This window comes from Macrotis lagotis, chromosome 3 (assembly GCF_037893015.1).
Source record: "Macrotis lagotis isolate mMagLag1 chromosome 3, bilby.v1.9.chrom.fasta, whole genome shotgun sequence".
Lineage (NCBI taxonomy): Eukaryota > Metazoa > Chordata > Mammalia > Peramelemorphia > Peramelidae > Macrotis > Macrotis lagotis.
Window position 1 is genome coordinate 230464668 of NC_133660.1, and position 18656 is coordinate 230483323.

The window sequence follows — 18656 nt, forward strand, 5'->3', positions numbered from 1 at the left end:
ATAAGTCCTAGAGGAATCTCAATTATTTTATCAAATAATCACATTAATGAAATCATGGATTTTGGAACCATTAAAATACTATAGTAATGAAACTTGTTCATGTGCTAAACATGACTTCAGACTGGGGATGGTCCAAATTTGATGGCAGAGAAATAAAAGAGCTGGGAAACTGTTGAGTTAGGTTTATGGCTCTGGAATTCTCATGCCAACTTAATCTTAGATCTCTGCTTCACAGTGTAAATGGGGTTTTGGAGTAGTTCTGGGGAAGGATTAGTGAGGTCAAGGTATTGGTGAAGGTGTATTGTGACATGAAATTGTGACATATTGTGAGTTGAAAATTTTAATATAATTCTTACAACATTAGTAACTGTACCCTTTACTATCAGCGTATGGATTCTAAAAAAAAATTATTGAATTAAAATAAGTACCCAGGTATTCAAATTCTCACAGTCAGAATCTTGCACATTGTAGCATGGACCAGAATACAAAATTTCTCTGAGGATACACCCAGTAGAATACAAATATATAGAGAAGAGCAGAGAAAGCCCAGAGTTTTCATACAGAAGGGCCAATCTGTAAAAAGCAGTAGAGATCAAGGTGACCTCTGAGGTCTATTCCACTCTAAGTTTCTTATCCTATGATTCCAGGGCTAATAAACCAACTATGTTACCTTAACATGGGAGAAGGGATAATGTTCTTCAGGACAGTTGGCAATAGTTGACTGCCTCAATACCTTTCCAGTTCAACTGTCCTGACTTCCTTATTGTGATAATGCCTAATATTAATCAGGTGACTCTAGGCCACAAAAATGTATTAGATTGCAACCCCCCCACCCTGAGCCTGTTTGTTTGTGTGTGTATATATAAATATGTATGGCTGTCTGCATGTAAACATACACATATATCCTCTTAAAAATAATTAATGCTTAAAGTTTCTTTTCAATTGTTGTGAGACTCCATATATAAAGGATAGTAGCCTTGTATATTATAAACACAAAGGACAGAGATTATATAATTGCCAAGTTTAAAAGTCTGGTAACATTTAAATTATTATAATAGATGAATATTGACTTAGCACAGTGGGACTAGTATATATCCTTTTCAACCTTTGGCCAACTGAAATCACCTCTGTGAGACAATAGAAAATCCCTAAACCAAATTTTGGTAAATGGCATTGTATTGTAAAAACATTAGGTTGCTTTGTTATTGAAATGGCAATACTTTTATAAACTGAAGAATCATCTCACTTTGCCTGGTATTTAAATATAATGTCATTTTTTGGACCGACAAAGACAGGGGATTCTTGAACAAGTTACAAAGTAAGAAATAAATACATTTTACTGGAAAGAAGCATTGAAAGCCACCCAGTGTGGGATGAGTGATAAATGGCACGGGCTAGTAAAAGGAATACTAAACTTAGAGTCAAGAGACCCGAGTTTCACTACTTACTAGCTACTCCATATCTCCACACCTGTTTCTTCATCTATTAAATGGGAAAAATAATACAGGGACGACCTGCTTACATATTTTTGACAAAAGTGCTTTAATACATATAAATATGAACTATTATAATCTTAAAGAACCAAATATGCCTATTAGGGCCAAAGTCTAAGTTTAGTCTCATGTCAAATAAATGCTTAATTATAGAAAAATTTAATTTAATTTTCAAAACCCTTATGTTTAAGCAAGAAGGAATAATTGGGAAACACATGGAGTGTGTGATACTGGCTTTAGTACAACCTTCTAACTTATTTAAAAATCTATAATTAGTTGAGAAATATTGACTGAACCGGATTTCCTGCTATGATATCCAGGAGGAGGGTTCATACATACTTGTATAAGGCCAACCCCATTCTCACTTCCTGACAGGTGTTACTGACTGTAAAGAAGGCAGGAGGGTTTCGCTGCAGCTTATTGATTCTTTGCCAGCACCGTGTAGAGAAGGGTCTGTTCTGTGACATTGAAAACTGGAACATTATAAAGGCAGTGTCTGCTCCTGACTTACACATTGAGAGGCTGCCAGGCTGGCCACTGGGCTTTAGCTTTAATGACGGTGAGAACCTCGTCGCTCTGGAAAAAAAAAAAAAAGACCAAAATCAGTTAATAAGGGATTGGGCTCCCAAATAAGATTGCTTTGTTAACATATCCCCTGAGTCCTCCAAGGACTGGTCATATATATTGACTAAGGCATCAGAGAAACCTTTCTTGCCCATGAAAAGGGGAAATATTTTCATACTTCTCATCACCCTCATTTAGGGATTTTAATGGCAAAGATACTGGAGTGATTTGCTATGTCTTTCTCCAATTCATTTTACAGATAAGAAAGCTGAAACAAACATGGTTAAGAAACTTACCCAAGTGAGTGTCTGAGGCTAGATTTGAATTCAGGAAGATAAGTCTTCACACCAGGCTGGAAAATCTATTTACTGGACTCCCTAGGTTCTCCTCAATTTACCTCCCCAGTAAATCCTGAATTTGAGACTTACCGCATTGATGCTCCCTTCTATAAGAACTGAGATGTACTCCCTCCTCACCTTTGCCTCTTGGCATCTTTAATTCCCAAGCTCAGGTTGAGTATTACTTCCTACATGAGACGTCTGGTGGTTAGTACTCCACTTCAAGAATTATTCTGAAATTACTTTTATAGGTTTATCCAAAGACAGTAAGTTCCTCTAGGGTAGGAATTCTTATTTTTGGCTTTATATCCCTATATGTAGCACAATACTTCACACATAATAGATGCTTAAGAAATAATTGTCAAAGTAAATTTAATTGAAATGAAGGATGCAGAAGTTCCCTCCTATATTGAAGCTCAATTACCAGAAAATCAATCTTTAAACCAAAATAATTTTCACCTGGAAAAGTTCCTATTGGTGTTGGACTCCGGGACCACTGAATCAGAAAGTTTGTCTGATAGCAGCATCATTGCAGCACAAAGCATAATGAGCCAAATGTCAAGGATTGAGGAAGATGACAAAAGAAAGGTGAAGGGCTTTCCATTTCATTTCAAATTAGATCCTAGTATCGATCAGAAGATCATAAACCTTGAGGTGAAAAAGAACTCAGGGGTCATCTTTTCTAAACAACCTAATTTTGGGGGTAAATAAATGTCAAAGAAGATAGAGTGGTAGCCTAAATATTGTTACTATTATAACTAACATTTGTATAGTGCATACCATATGGAAAGGTATTGTGCTAAGCTTTATTATCATCATCTTATTTGACCCTCACAAAAACCTATAAAATACGGTCTCAGACACCTAGCTGTGTGGCCTTGGGCAAGCCACTTAACCCCATTTGCCTTGCAAAAACCTAAAAAACAAAAAACCCTATAAAATGGGTGCTTTTATTATCCTCAGTTTACAGACATGGAAACTAAACAAATGAAGGTTAAATGACTAGTCCAAGGTCATCCAGATAGGAAGTGTCTGAGGTTGGATTTGAGTTCAAGTCTTCCTGACTTCCTCGGGCAGTGCACTGTTTTTTTTTTTTTTTTTTTTTTTTTTGTTTTTTGTTTTGTTAAGTTTTTGCAAGGCAAATGGGGTTAAGTGGCTTGCCCAGGGCCACACAGCTAGGTAATTATTAAGTGTCTGAGACCGGATTTGAACCCAGGTCCTCCTGACTCCAGGGCCAGTGCTTTATCCACTACGTCACCTAGCTGCCCCCATGGGCAGTGCACTATTAACTGGACCCCCTAGCTTCCTCAGATCAGGTCAGGAAGGCCTGAGTTCAAATCCTACCTTAGATACTTTTAAGTTGTGTAACTCTGGGCAAGTCACTTAATGTTTCTCAGTCTCAGTTTCGTCATAGGAATAATAATGGGAACTATCTCCTAGGGATGGTAAGAAGGCTGTCTGTTGAAATGAATGGAAGGTGCTTTGCAAACCTTATCATCATTATCCAAGGTCACACAGGAAGTAAGTGCTTCATTTGACTTGAAACTTCAGACATCAGACACAGTATATTCAAATGTCTATACAAACATTCATTCAAAAGTCAAATAGTAATTATTTGGATTATACATAGTGTCACCTACCTCAATCCATTTAATTAGCATGGGAAAATGGAAGTTAGCTCTACTTATATATTTAAATGAGATACTATTGACAATTGCAATGGTAATCTGACTTTTAGTCATTACTTGTAAGGTATGAAGAAGTGAGTTTTTCCCTGTGCACAGGAAAAAAATGATAAGCTGTGTGGAAGATTTCCCTGGAATTAGGAAAGACAGAAAATAGTCATATTGGTGAGCAAAGAGGCAAAAATAACCCCTTTGGGAATTGCCTCCTTGATCACAATGAAAGAGATACTGATCCAGCAGCTGATTTTAAGGCAAAAAAGATGAATAAGAAATAAATGCCAATTCTTTTAGCTCGTAACCAAACCTACCGGTTATGAGACAGTGAATCCTAAAGATACTGGTGAACCCTGGAGGAGGAATAAAATATAATATTCATAAAATATAAATAAAATAAAATAATGACCTTCAGGCAGTGGGGGCCAAAGTAAGCACTGCTCTATTTATTATCCCTATATCAAGTACCATGTAACAACCAAAGCACTAGACTTGGAGTTAGGAAGATCTAGGTTTAAATGCTATCTCAGATGTTTATTGACCCTGGGCTACTCACTTTTAGTTTTAGTTTTAGAATCTGTAAAATGGAGAGTTAAAACCAATAACTTTTATTTTTCAAATTTATTCATTTTCCAGTTATATACTTTTTTGTCTTATTTTTGCAAGGCAATGGGGTTAAATAACTTGCCCAAGATCGCACAGTTAGACAATTATAAAAGTGTTTAAGGTCAAATTTGAACTCAGGTCCTTCTGATTCCAGGGCTCTGTCAACTGTACCACCCAGCTGCCCTTCCAGTGATAGGTTAGATAATTTTCAATATTTATTTTTGTAAAGTTTTCTCTCTTTGACCCTTCTTTCTACCCTTCCTACCCTAGGATAGCAAGTAATCTGATATAGGATATACAAATACAATCATGTTACACATATTTCCATATTAGTCATGTTGAAGAATCAGAGCAAAAGGGAAAACCACAAGAAGAAAAAAACAATTTAAAAAAATGAAAATAATATTCATTGATCTGCATTCAGCTTCTATAGTTGTTTTTCTGGATGTAGATGGCATTTTCCATCACAGAACTTTTTGAATTGTCTTTGAACACTGTATTGATGAAAAGAGTTAAGTCTATCATAGTTGAATACTGCCAAAAAACAAATAACGGTAAGTCACCTTCATTTTAAAAATCTATGGCCCATAGGGTGGCTTGGTGGTGCAATGGATAGAGCACTGGCCCTGGAGTCAGGAGGACCCGAGTTCAAATGTGACCTCAGACGCTTAATAATTACCTAGCTGTGTGACCTTGGGCAAGTCACTTAACCCCATTGCCTTGCAAAAAAAGGGGGGAAAAAAGAAAAAAAATCCATGGCCCAATTTCTCTTCAAATTATAGAATGCATTCTTGGTGTTTAAAAAATAGTGGATGACCTTTCCAATTGTATCTAACTCAGCTGCATTTTGAAATGTTTGCATTCTTTGAGGAAGAATTGGAGTGTAAGGGAGAAGACTGCTTGACTGCTAGTTGCCATATATAAGTCAATTAAGCTTCAATCTGTATTCAGACACCATCAAATTTGTTTTTGGGATGTGTAGTATTCTTTCTCATAGGTCTTTCAGAGTTGCCTTGGGTCATAGCATTGCTGAGCAAGGTAAATCTTTCATAGTTGATTATTCTGCAATATTGCTGTTCCTTGTATACAGTACATTCCTCATTGCATTTGCTCATGTAAGTTCTTTCAAGTTTTATTGAGAGCATCCTATTCATCATTTCTTTTTTCCCCCTTTTTTGCAAGGCAATGGGGTTAAGTGAGTTGCCCAAGGTCACACAGCTAGGTAATTATTAAGCGTCTGAGGTCACACTTGAACTTAGGTCTCCTGACTTCAGGAATGGTACTCTATCCACTGCACCATCTAATTGCCCCATATTCATCATTTCTTATAGCAAAGTAGTATTCCATACTAATCACATATCACAATTTGCTCAACCATTCTCTAACTGATGGACATTACTTCAATTTCAAATTTCTTACCATCAGAAAAGAACTGCTATAAATATATTTTCACATATAGGTCCTTTTCCTTCCTGTTTTTCATCTCTTCTGGAAAAAGACCTGGTAGTGGTCTTGTGAAGTCAAAGGATAGGGATAGTTTTATAGTTCTTTGGAAATAGTTTCAAATTGTTCTACAAATTTGTTGAATCATTCCACAATGTCTCCAATGTCTCCATAAAGAATGTCTCTACATTCCCTCCAACATTTGTTATTTTCTCTTTCTCTCTCATTAGTTAATCCTACGGCTATGAGGTAGTACCTCAAAATTGTTCTAATTCTGCAGATAATCTTAACAAAAATAATTTTCTTTGGTCTGTAATATTAGTCTTGTTTAAAAACTGGCAATATATTGGGAGACCTGTTGGAGTTTCTGCTTCTTTCTAAGGTCACAGCTATTAGTCATCCGACTCAGGAAAGAGCAGGTTTCAGTCCATATATGAGTAAATGAAAAGAGTCAAAAGTAGATTTGTGGTCACTGAGAATTCTTTTATCAGAAAATCTTCAATTTGTTGGAGGTGTAATAAATTCAAGAACCAATGAAACCAAACCAATCCAAACACTGGATCAACAAGAAATCTATGGCACTGAACCTATCAACCAAGAATATTCTTAGTCCTCCTTGCATAGGAGACATTCCTGAAAAGCTATTTAAGGAAATTGGAAACTCATATCACACTCTTAAAAAATCTATTTGTTATTCTCTTTGACTGAAACTACAATTAAGATCAGAGTCTCAGACCATAAACATCAAATAATTGGCCATGTGGAACATGTGATTTCTAACATGTCAGGAAGACTTCTGTCTCAAACCAAAATGGGGATCCCTCAATGACATCTAGAAAGCTAACATTTTAACAACAATTCTTCAGATTACAATTTTATTCTCTTATAAAATACTCCTGGGAGATATAATATGCCAAGTTTTCTGACTTATTTATACATCAGTGTGAATAGCTATCATGTTCTATTGTCATTAGGATTTCATAAGATAGTGAAGACATGTGAGCAGAGAGGATGGAGAAATCAAGTACCAATAATTATTTTAAAAAGGTATATAAATTATTTGTTGAACTGTGATTATATCCAATTAGCACTTTTAGGTTACAAAGTTCTTTCATAAATATTACTTTTAGTTGACCCTCATGGCAATACTGAAGAGTTGTCAGACCAAGAATTAAATAGCATACCTCTTTTACACCATGGAAAATTGAGGTCCATGGAGATTTAGTAAATCTCAAAATTCCTCAAATTCACACTAATCTCAATGACTGTTGGGCTTGCAATTGGGACTCCAAGTCCAAAACTCAATGATTTCACAATTTTGACAATGACTAGAGCTAGTTGACAGCACCCACAAAGTCATCTCTTTTGTTTACTTATATGTTCCACTGGCAGGATCCTACTTAAAAGGGCTATTTCTGGAACCATATGTATTTTAGTTAAATACATATAATCCCAAAGAGATGTTTCTACTATTCTCATTTCTCTTCCTCCATTTCCCCTACAAAGATAATAATTAAGAAAATCAAGGATTTCTCAGAGATTCTTGTCATGCAAAATAAAACATTTCAGTTTTAGACTTTTGCCAATATTTGAAAAGAACAGTAGGAAAAATTCTTTTTGAGTTCTACCATATAGGTCAAGGCACAGGTCACATCTTGAAATTGGTCTATCTTTGAAAGGGAAAAAATTGCAAGACTTTATACTTAAAAACAATACTCATTTTAGGTTGACTTAGGTTTTGTGCAAGCTAAATTTGAAGGGGAAAAATCTATATTATGTCTAAAATGATAATTATGAAATACTTCAAAAAACCTGTGATTTTGTCAGTGTGGGTTCTTCTACCACTGACACAGATTAAAACCCCACTGTGCCTTAGCAGATGGTCTTTGTGGGTTTGTGTGGCTGCAAAAAAAATCATCCCCTATTAATAGACCTTCTGGTTATGAGACACTCTGAACTTGGATTTATCCTTGGATGACATACATGTAGACCAATATGCACCTTACTTTTGAAATTTTTCCAATTTAGAAGGACCTATTAGGTTCTTTATTTCAATAGCAAAGCTTTTGTCAACCTAGGGACTGCTTTATGTCATTGCAATGGATCAGAGAATGATTTTTATATTTGATAAATTGTAACAAATTGAAGACTTCTTTTGTTTATTCATTATATGACTAAAATTATTAAAAACACAACAAAAGCAAACCTAAAATTTTCAAGTTTCCTGTCCCTGCCCTGGGCATTGAAGAGAAAAGGTCTTCAGAAAATGAATGATAGAGAGAATAATAAAAAAAGAGATTTTGGATCAATTAAATTGTTCTGAGGTTCTGAGAATAGACTCTAGTCTACTCTCAGGGAACTATCCAAGGTACCTGATTGACTTCCTGAAGCTCAGCACGAGACTCCTCTGCCTCTTTTTGTTACCTTTGACTTCTCTCTGCACTGAATCTCATCATCCTGATTTTAATTATTTCTTATACTAGTGACCTAGTCTGATTTATACTTTTCATATCTTAGACTACTACTTGTCACGGTTACCTGACCTATAGAGGCCATAAGCAGAGGATCTTAACCTGGATTAATGAACTTGTTTTGAGATTTGACTATTTAGTTTTCTCAGAGATGAAAGAAAAATTACAGCAATTACAATTACCATATAAAAAGACCATGAAGATCAAATATCTTGAGATCTTAAAGAGTTCACATGGTTCCTCATAGATTAATTCTTCAAAGTACTAGCTGATATTAAGATGAAGGGACAATGTGATGGGGCAAATGGTTGCTAAACCAACTCTACAAGTACCTTTTTGGTAATTTGTACACCTAGGATAGACTTAAGCATCTCTCTGGTCTGCATAACTCTTAAAGATTTATTCTCACTCTTGCTATTTTTTCTCTTCCCCTAGCCCCTGTTCAGTTCTGAGTGCTGAACAGTTTGGCATCTGCTTCCAATCCATGGGAAAGAGTACCCTAAGTATCCTTTAAATAACGGTCAAATGAAAGAATCCAACTCTCTCCAGTCCTCCAATCTGGGGGATTGAGATTTAATATCTCATTTTCCCCCCAACACAGTGATTTTGACCCCCTTCCCTTTTGCTTAATGTCTTTACACACAATAGCAACAGGTAATTGAGAGTCTAAAACTTGACACGCAGAAAGGGGAAGAAGTTGTCACTAGATTATTACTGTAATAATTAAAGCACTCAAAATTATTTAATCTCAAGGTTCTGATAAAACCTATGGAAAACTATGTTTCATTGCCTTTGGTTTCAACTTAAATATCTTTTTTCTTCTTCTTAGGTATTTTGCCACAAGATGGCAGTGATACCTCAGTCAGAGGCAGGAGTTCAAAACCCAAGTTCTATACCTTAGTATTGGCAAGCTAATGAAATATTTTTATTGATTATCTGTTTTGCTAAAAATTTCATTTACCTTATTATGTCCTAAATTTAAAAAATACATAAAGGCTGAGCTTAGAAAGAAAACAAACTCAAAATACAATGTGATGAATTTCCCCTAATTCTTCTAACTTACTAATCTTAGTCAAATAGTACACTGACCTTACTGTCATAATTGATTAGAATGTCTCTTCCCAGTCCTCTGAATTCTCATCTGATTTACACCTCCACACAATTTGACCATGGCAGGTCAACTTGGTGATCCTTTTGTATACTTTCCCTGAAGCTGTTAGCAAAGTGTAAGGTTGGTCCATTCAATTACTCATTTAATCAACATTCTAAAAAAATGAGAAAAAAGGTATTTACCACTCATGGTACTAGGTTGGTCACATTAAGATATGGATAAGAAAGTAGTTCAAATGATTGAGAGAACTGTACATATTATAATGTTTATGAAACCACAGAATAATGTTAGATGTATAAAATAAAATACATAGGATTATAAGTGAAACCGATTATATTAAAATAAAAATGTATTCTTTTCATTCAAGATCACAGATCCCTATGGAGTTAGATTTGGACCCATCCTCCATTTGGAGTCTATGAATTTCAGGAAAAGAGCCTTTGCTTTAAAGAACATGGGCGAAATCTACTATCTGGGCTGCCAGAGAAGATGGCAGAGAAAAGCCATGAAATCACTTGAGTTCTCCCATGTTTCTCTTAAAAACAGTGTTAAATCAAAACTCTGAAAAGATTCTAGAGTGACAGAATCTCCAAAAAGATGAAGCAAACCATTTTCCAGTTTAAGTTGACTTAGAAGGATTATAGGAAAGGTCTGTCTTTCTTGGATAAGAGGGGAGTACAGCTCAGCAAAGACTATGTCCAGGAAATCAGAGGGAGGCCTTAAGCCAGAGCACCGATCAACACCTGAGATTCCAAAGTGCAGACTTATCAGGCCAGTGGTAGGAAGCCTCTAGCCCCAGTGAAGAAGGCAAACTGCTAGGCCCAGAATCCCCAACACAACAGAAGTAACCAGGATGGAGCCCTCCAGTGCATGGACAAGCTGCCAGAATTTGAGAGCCTGGCACAGAAAGGCAGTGACCAGAACTGTGCTTCCCAGCACAAGAAGCTTGGGGCAGCACTCCCTGTGCCCCAGGGGTTAGAAGGGAGGAGAAATTGAGAGCAGTGGTATTCAGAAGCAGAGCACTGATTAGAGGGACAAGATGGAAGGAGAGAGAAAAATATAAATAGGAAGAAAAATAAGGTGGAGAGAAATATACAGTTAGTAATAATCAAAACTGTTAATGTTTGGGGCAACAGGGTGGTGCAGTGTATAGAGCACTAGGCCTGGAGTTAGGAGGATCTGAATTCAAATTTGACTTCAGATATTTAATAATTACCTAGCTAGATGACCTTGGTCAAGTCATCTAACCCCATTGCCTTGCAAAAAATAATTCCCCCAAACTGTTAAAATGAATGGGATGAACTCTTCCCATAAAACTGAAGTGGAAAGCAGAATGGACTAAAAAACAGAATCCTTCAATATGTCGTTTACAGGAAACATATTTTGAAGCAGAGAAGTACACACAGAGTAAAGGTGAAAGGCTGGAGCAAAATTTATTATGCTCCAGCTGAAGTAAAAAATAAAAGGAGGGGTAGCAATCCTGATCTCAGATAAAACAAAAGCAAAAATAGATTTAATTAAAAGAGCTATGTAAGAAACCTAAATCTTGCTAAAAGACATCACAGATAAGGAAATAATATCAATACTTAATACATATGCACCAAGTGGTATAACACATATTCTTAGAGAAGTTAAACAAGTTACAGGGGAAAAATAGACAGCAAAATGATAGTAGTGGGGTCCTCAACCCTTCCTCTCAAGAACTAGATAAATCTAGTCACAAAATAAATAAGAAAGAAGTTAAGCTATCTTAGTGTGGAGGGGACAGAAGGGTAGGATGGAGAAAACTTTACAAAAATGAATGTTGAAAGTGATCTTTACATATAATTGGAAAAATAAATAAATTAAAAATAAGAGAAATAAGGAGGTAAATAGAATTTTGGAAAAGTTAGATATGATAGACCCCTGGAGAAAATTAGGAGTCTGGTGGCCAAGACAAACCCAGAAATTCTATGAACACAATTACAAAACACTTTTCATCCAAATAAAGTCAGACTTAAACAATTGAACAAATAGCCATTGCTCATGAGCTTGTTGAATTAATGTAATAAAAATGATAATTCTACCAAAATTATTCAGTTTTATAATGATCAAATTATCAAAATTATTTTATACAGCTAGAAAAACTAGTAACAAAAGGTTCTCAAGAATATCAAGGGAATTAATGAAAAAAGGCAAAGGAAGATGACCTAGACATACCAGATCTAAAATTATTTTAATAAAGTAATAATCATCAAAACTATCTGATACAGGCTAAGAAACAGAGTGATAGATCAGTGAAACAGATTAGGTACATGAAACATAGTAGTAAATGGCTACAATACTTCCCCTGTTTGATAAACTCCTAAATTTCAGCTTCTAGGATAAAAACTCATTTCTTGACAAAAAAAACTGCTAGGAAAACAGGAATATAGGAGCATAGTATGGTAGAAACTAGGCATAGACCAATCTCTCACACCCTATACCAAGATAAAGTCAAAATGGGTCCATGATTTAGACATAAAAAGTGATACCAAAGTAAACTAGGAAAGCAATGCAACCAAGATTAGAAGGAAAGTAGAAAATTGGGAACTATTTTTTATTAGTATTTGTGATAAAAGCCTCATTTCTTAAATATATAGAAAACTGAATCAAACTTATAAGAATATAAGTCATTCCCAAATGACATATTCTTAAGGATAAGAATAGTAGTTTTCAGTTGAAGACATTAAAGCTATGTATAGTCATATGGAAAAATGCTTTAAATTAATTAGAGATTACTTTATTAATTAAATTAAAACAACTCTGAAGAACCTTACATCTATCAGATTGGCTAATATGATAGAAAAGGAAAATGGTTAATATTGGAGAAGATGTGAGAAAATTAAGACACTAATGCAGTATTGGTAGAGTTGCAAACTGATACAACCATTCTGGAGAGTAGTAAGGAACTATGACCAAAGGGTTTATATAATTGGGCATATTCTTTGATCCCCATACTAGACCATAAAAAAGGGGAAAGGATGCACAGTATAAAAAATTTTATTGTAGCTTTTTTTGTTGTGGCAAAGAATTGTAAATTGAGGGGATACTCATCATTTGGGGAATGGCTGAACAAGTTATGGCATATGAATATCATGGAAGATTATTGTTCTATAAAAATGATGAGCTGGAAAATTTCAGAATAAAACCTAGAAAGACTTAAATGAACTGATGCAAAGTGAAATGAGAAGAACCATGAGAACACTGTATACAGTAAGAGCAACATTATATGATGATCAATTTATGAGAGACTTAGTTCTTCTCTGGAATAAAGTGATCAAAAAAGACTTGAGATGGAAAATGCCATCCTCATCCAAGGAAAGAACTATGGAGTCTGAATGAGGACCATAGCATAGTATTTTCACTTTTTATTGTTTGTTGTTTGGTTTTTATTTCTTGTGCTTTTTTCTTTTTGTTCTGATTCTTCTTTCACAACATAAGTAATATAGAAATATATTTAATATGTGCTTGCTATCTTGAGGAAGGCCGAAGGATGGAGAAAATTTTACAAAAATAAATATTGAAAACTATCACTACATGTTAATTGGGAAAAAATAAAATAATTTTAAAATTAAAAAAATGAAATGAAATATTCAGCAGAAAAACTGTACAACATTACATATGCTTTGATCCAGAAATATCACTATTAGGTCTGTATCCTAAAAAGATTATAAATAAGGGAAAAGGACCCATATGTACAAAAAGTTTTATAGCAGGTTTTTTGTGAGGGCAAAGATTTGGAAATTGAGGGGATTTTCATAAGTTGGGGAATGACTGAACAAATTGTGGAATAGGAATTTAATAGTGGTATAAAAATAATGTATTATGTTTAAATTTATAATGTCATATAATAATTTAGTTTAACAACATGCTATATGTAATAGCAGTGCTATATTTAATTGTGCTATAGGAAATAACGAGCAGGCAGATTTTAGAAAAACCTGGAGAAACTTACATGAATTGATGCTGAGTAAAGTGAACAGAACCAGGAAAACATAGTACACAGTAACAGCAACATTGTGTCATGATCAAGTATGATAGATTCAGCTCTTCTCAGCAATAAAATGATCCAAGATAAATCCAAAAAAACCATGAGAGAAAATGCTATCCACATCCAGGGAAGGAACAATGGAATTTGAATGCAGATTGAAGTACATTATTTTCACTTTTTTTGTTTCTTGTGGTTTTTCCATTTTGTTCTGATTCCTTTGAATAATGTGGAAATATATTTAACATTATTGTACATATATAAAATATCAGATTTATTCCTATCTTTGGTAGGGGACAAGGAAGGCAGGGAAGGAGAAAAAATTGAAATATTAAAGGAGAAAAACTTGAAATATTAAAAAGGATTGAAAACTATCTTTACATGTAATTGGAAAAAGATAAAACACTATTAAAGAGAAAAAATCTACTACCACATTTACATGAGAGTCCTTATATAACTTGAAAGGATTACTTTAACTTCTCCACTGCTTACTTTTTCCTGGAAAGCATCCCTAGTTTCTTCACTCATTCCTTCTGTGACAGAGTTTTGACCTCACCATCCTCATTGCCCTTTTCTAGATACTTTCTAGTTTGTTAGTGTCTTCTGTAAATATAGTTCACAAAATTAATAATCTTCCACAGAGGTTTTGACCAATTTAAGGGACATCAGAACAATTACCTTTGATATTATGGACACCATACTAAATGCATGCAGGCAAAGAATATCAGGGTTTTTTTTTTAAAGCAGTAACATCAAATGTCTAGTTTATAATGGGAGGGAGGAATGAATAACTCACTAGGACAGCGCTTCACAATCCCAGACTCACAGAGCAGGAAGGAATCTCAGAAATTATGTACTCTAACCTATACCTGAACAAAAATCTTCTCTACAAAATTACTGAATGATAAATAGTCCTTGAGGATATGTTTGCAGAATTCTGGTGAAGAGGAATCCGCCAAATTCGCCCTCCACTAAGTGAGCATAATCCAGTTTATGACTTTATTACATTTCACTAAGGTTCTCCTTATATTAAATACAAATCTACATTTTTTACTTCTTGCTCTTGGGACCAAGTAGGTCAAATCTGTCCCTCTTTCACATGACAGACCTGCAAACCCAGATCTTTTTTGATAATACCAAGTCAGTAAAAAAATTATGCTCATTTGGTAGGATTTTTTATGTATATTAGTTAAATTTTATCTTGTTTTGAACCAATAATCCAGGCTTCCTAGATAATTCTGGACACTAATTTTGGCAAATGATGAATTAGCTACTTTTCTCAGATTAGTATCATTTTGATAAGGCTAATGATCCATACTTTTTTTCCAAGTTACTGACAAAGTAACTAGAGAATATAATTAAGTACGTGGTAAAGCTTGAAGGAAAGTCCCAGACAGGAAAACTTGCAGCTAAATTTTTCACCTTCTATCTCAGCATAAGAGATCTGAAGTGGAACACAGATGCCAATCAGTTCAATGGAATAATTGTTCCTTTCATCATACTCAAAGATCTTTTTTTTTTAAAATTTTCTCCATAAATACCAGTTCTCCAATGGATTCTGTGGGGAACAAAGGTAGATGGAAAAGTGCCCTGACTTTTTTATAGAGTGGAAGAACTTGGTTAAAAATCCTTTCTATGATTCTTATTGCATATATATATTATTTTGGATGACTAACATAACCCTTCCAGACTTTAGTTTCCTCATGTGTACAATAATGGGGTGGGCCTCTGAGGTCCTTCCTGTTAGTCAATCTATGATCCTATAAAATACAGCATAGTCTATCAATATCCAGAAAAGATTGATGATCTGGTTTAATTCTATATGTAACACAGTGAAGATGTGTGTGTGTGTGTGTGTGTGTGTGTATGTGTGTGTGTGTATGTTTTAATTTTGAAAGCATATTTATGGGAAACACATAATACAGGTCAAAGAGCACTGGATTATACATCATGATTCTACTTTTAGCTCTGTCACTGGCTTTGTGATCTTGGCTAAGTTACTTAACTCCTGAAGGGATCAGACTAACTGATATAGGGGACATGAAACTTTAAGCACAGTCAATATTTTGGGATGGTAGATTACCTTGTTTTTTTTTTTTTTTAGTCATGCCTGATTCTTTGTGACCCCTTTTGGGATTTTCTTGGCAAAGGTACGAGGGTAGTTTGTCATTTTCTTCTCTAGCTCATTTTACATAAGAGAAAACTGAGGCAAACAGGGTCAAGTGACTTGCCCAGAGACACACTAGTTTCTGGAGTTGGATGAGGAGTCTTACTGAATCCAGACCCAGAACTCTTTCTATAGCTGGTGAAAAGTCTGGACAAGTTCCAGCAATTGACCTTCTATTTGGAACAATACTATCTCTAATTCTACACATACAAAATAGCTTTTGGAGAATCTAAAAGTCTGTTAGTTTGGCAGGACTCCATAGTTATCCCTGTCAATGTTCATTTTGGTGCTTTTTGGACTTTTATTCCATTATACAGGGTTAATATTGAATGCTGACTTTGCACAGGACAACCTATCAAACATCAGGGGTAAGCATGGCTTCCTGAATCCCTCTATTTCATTTCACTTAATACTGACACACAGCCTACAAATTTGTAACAAATTGTACAACAAAACAAATTTGCTAAGAATCAGTAGTGCTCCTGCAGCCCAGTAAGAGAGGAGGAGAATTTTATTGAAGCCCAATATTTATAGATTTTATAATAATAGTATAAACAATACAACTCTACAGCCTACCACAACAATTATGGTAATAATTATGAATAAAAAATGAGGTATCCAATCCTGAATTAAGATGCAGGTCATGAATAAGATGAGTGCAAAATCAATGTTTGTTACTGATGAGGACAACAATGCTAAAAGATATGACCTTCCCTTGTTTGATGAATATCACTGTCCTCTCATGGATCAATGAGGCAGGGCAAGGATGGTAAGCCCTATGGTAGCTAAAGAAAAAAAAAAAACCAAGCTGCTGCCTACTAAGGTTTGCACTGGAAGGAAAGCCTTAACTTAGCACCTTGGCAAGACACAAAGCTTTGGATTCAACATTGTAAAGAAGTAATTAAGACGAATTTCTTTCAGATTAAGAAAATATGTAAACTGGTAGAGGCATCTAGGTATAGCAAATAGACAGTTGACCTCAAAGGTAGAGAAATCTAAGTTCATGTCCTACCTTTGACCCATGGCTGTGTTTCTGGGAAAGTCACGTAGTTTCTTTAAATTCTAAGACTAAAAATTGCAGAGAAGGTGCCAACTTGAAATGGTAAAATGAATTTTTTTCATTTGGAATTTCCCTAAACAGTAGAATTCTAGTTCCAGTCCCTATTCCATAATCTGGTAGATTTCACTTATTGTAGAATTTACTGTTAAACTCAATTGTTTCTCCCTATCAAAGGATTATCTATGTTTACTTTAAGTGCCTTTTACACTTTGGTATCCTGCTGCTATGGTGACAAAATCAGAAATGGGAGCCACTAACCTGCATATAAGGATTGCTGCAGGTTGCATACTGGCATAGAAAACCACACAGTAACACCGTACATATTTTGTTGTATTTTTATTTGTTTTTTTAAAAATATTTCCCTATTACATTTTAATCTGATTTGGGACCCATTTGGGAGTGACTTACTGCCAGAAATGACTTTGTTTAACACACCTACTATAGAGCAAAGTTCCAACTTAGAACAGTGAGCCCTAGCCACAACTTTAAATAGGAAGGGAAAGAGTTCTGAATGCATTAATGTAGACAGAAAGGACTTTATTCAAGAATCCTATCAACTTGAGGCAAATGAATGAAGGAGACAAATCTGAAGGTAGTTTTCCACTGTCAAAACAGTGGAAGCAAATTAGGAGTCTGCAAGAGCTGCGTTCATCAGCGTGTACACAGGGAAGAATCTGGCATCAGTGACATGCAATTGACACCTTGGCTTGCTATGTTTCACACTGAAAGGATAACCTATTTAAGAGATCTATTTTGCATGCATTTCTCCCTCACATGCATTTCTCTGCCACTCACTATCAGGATGATCTTAGGTATGTTCCTTTCTCCTTTCTTGCTTTCACTTGCTCCATCTGCAACATGAGGGGTTTGGAGCATCTAAATTCTAAGGTTCTCTTTCAGGCCTAAATCTGAAGATATTGTAGACTCCTTTTTTGATGAGTGGCAGTTTTTAGTAGCTTGATATACCCTTGGTGAACTTTAATCTTACACTACATGGGTCTTTGTGAGAAACAGGATCTGGGTTGATAGGCCTGCAAGGTCCACCCATGGGCCCAGGCTTCATGGGCCCATGTTTTCAATTTGTGGGAATAGTATAACAATTCTTCTCAACTTTCTCTGGGAAAATTGCCGAGAGTATTATGCAATTTTCCCATATGAAATTATTGTTTCTAGTTGAAAGCACATGAGAAGAAATGGAATCTGAAAGCCAGGAACTATGCAATTCTTTCTGTGCAATTGCATTCATCCACTTGTGGGTCTGTGAAAAATCTGCTGTGGACGCACTTTGCTGTTTCTGAAATACCTTAGAAAAGCTATATAGTCTCAGATAAGGGTTTGTTATATATAGTAATTGATGACAAGCATTTCATCATTGAGACAGATGAAAGAAATGATGTAGTATTAATGTATCATGGAAATTCGGAGTTAGAAGGGACTTCTAAGTCAACTCATTACCTGAGCAGTAACCCCCATCTACAGCATCCTCATCAAATGATTTTCTTGCCTCTGTTCAAAGATTTCTATCGATGTGGAAAACCCTTCAAGGTAGCCCATTTCCCTTTTGGACATCTCTAATTGTTATTAAGTTTTTGCCTTATTTTAAGCTAAAATCTGCCACTCTCACACCAATTCTGCCCAAGAAAGTAAGTCCAATCTCTCTTTCTCAACAAAGTCCTTCAAATTCTTGAAGATGTCTCCCATAAATCTATTCTTCC

At 35.2% G+C, this 18656-nt stretch overlaps 1 protein-coding gene across 1 annotated transcript in view; it reads right to left on the minus strand.

The window, feature by feature from the left end:
• Nucleotides 1-18656, minus strand: part of SPON1 (spondin 1) — a 784537-nt gene that overhangs the window by 57911 nt on the left and 707970 nt on the right. Inside the window, exon 7 of the mRNA XM_074230135.1 lies at nucleotides 2005-2069. Within this exon, the coding sequence (XP_074086236.1) occupies nucleotides 2005-2069 (65 nt within the window). The remainder of the gene's footprint in view (nucleotides 1-2004; nucleotides 2070-18656) is intronic.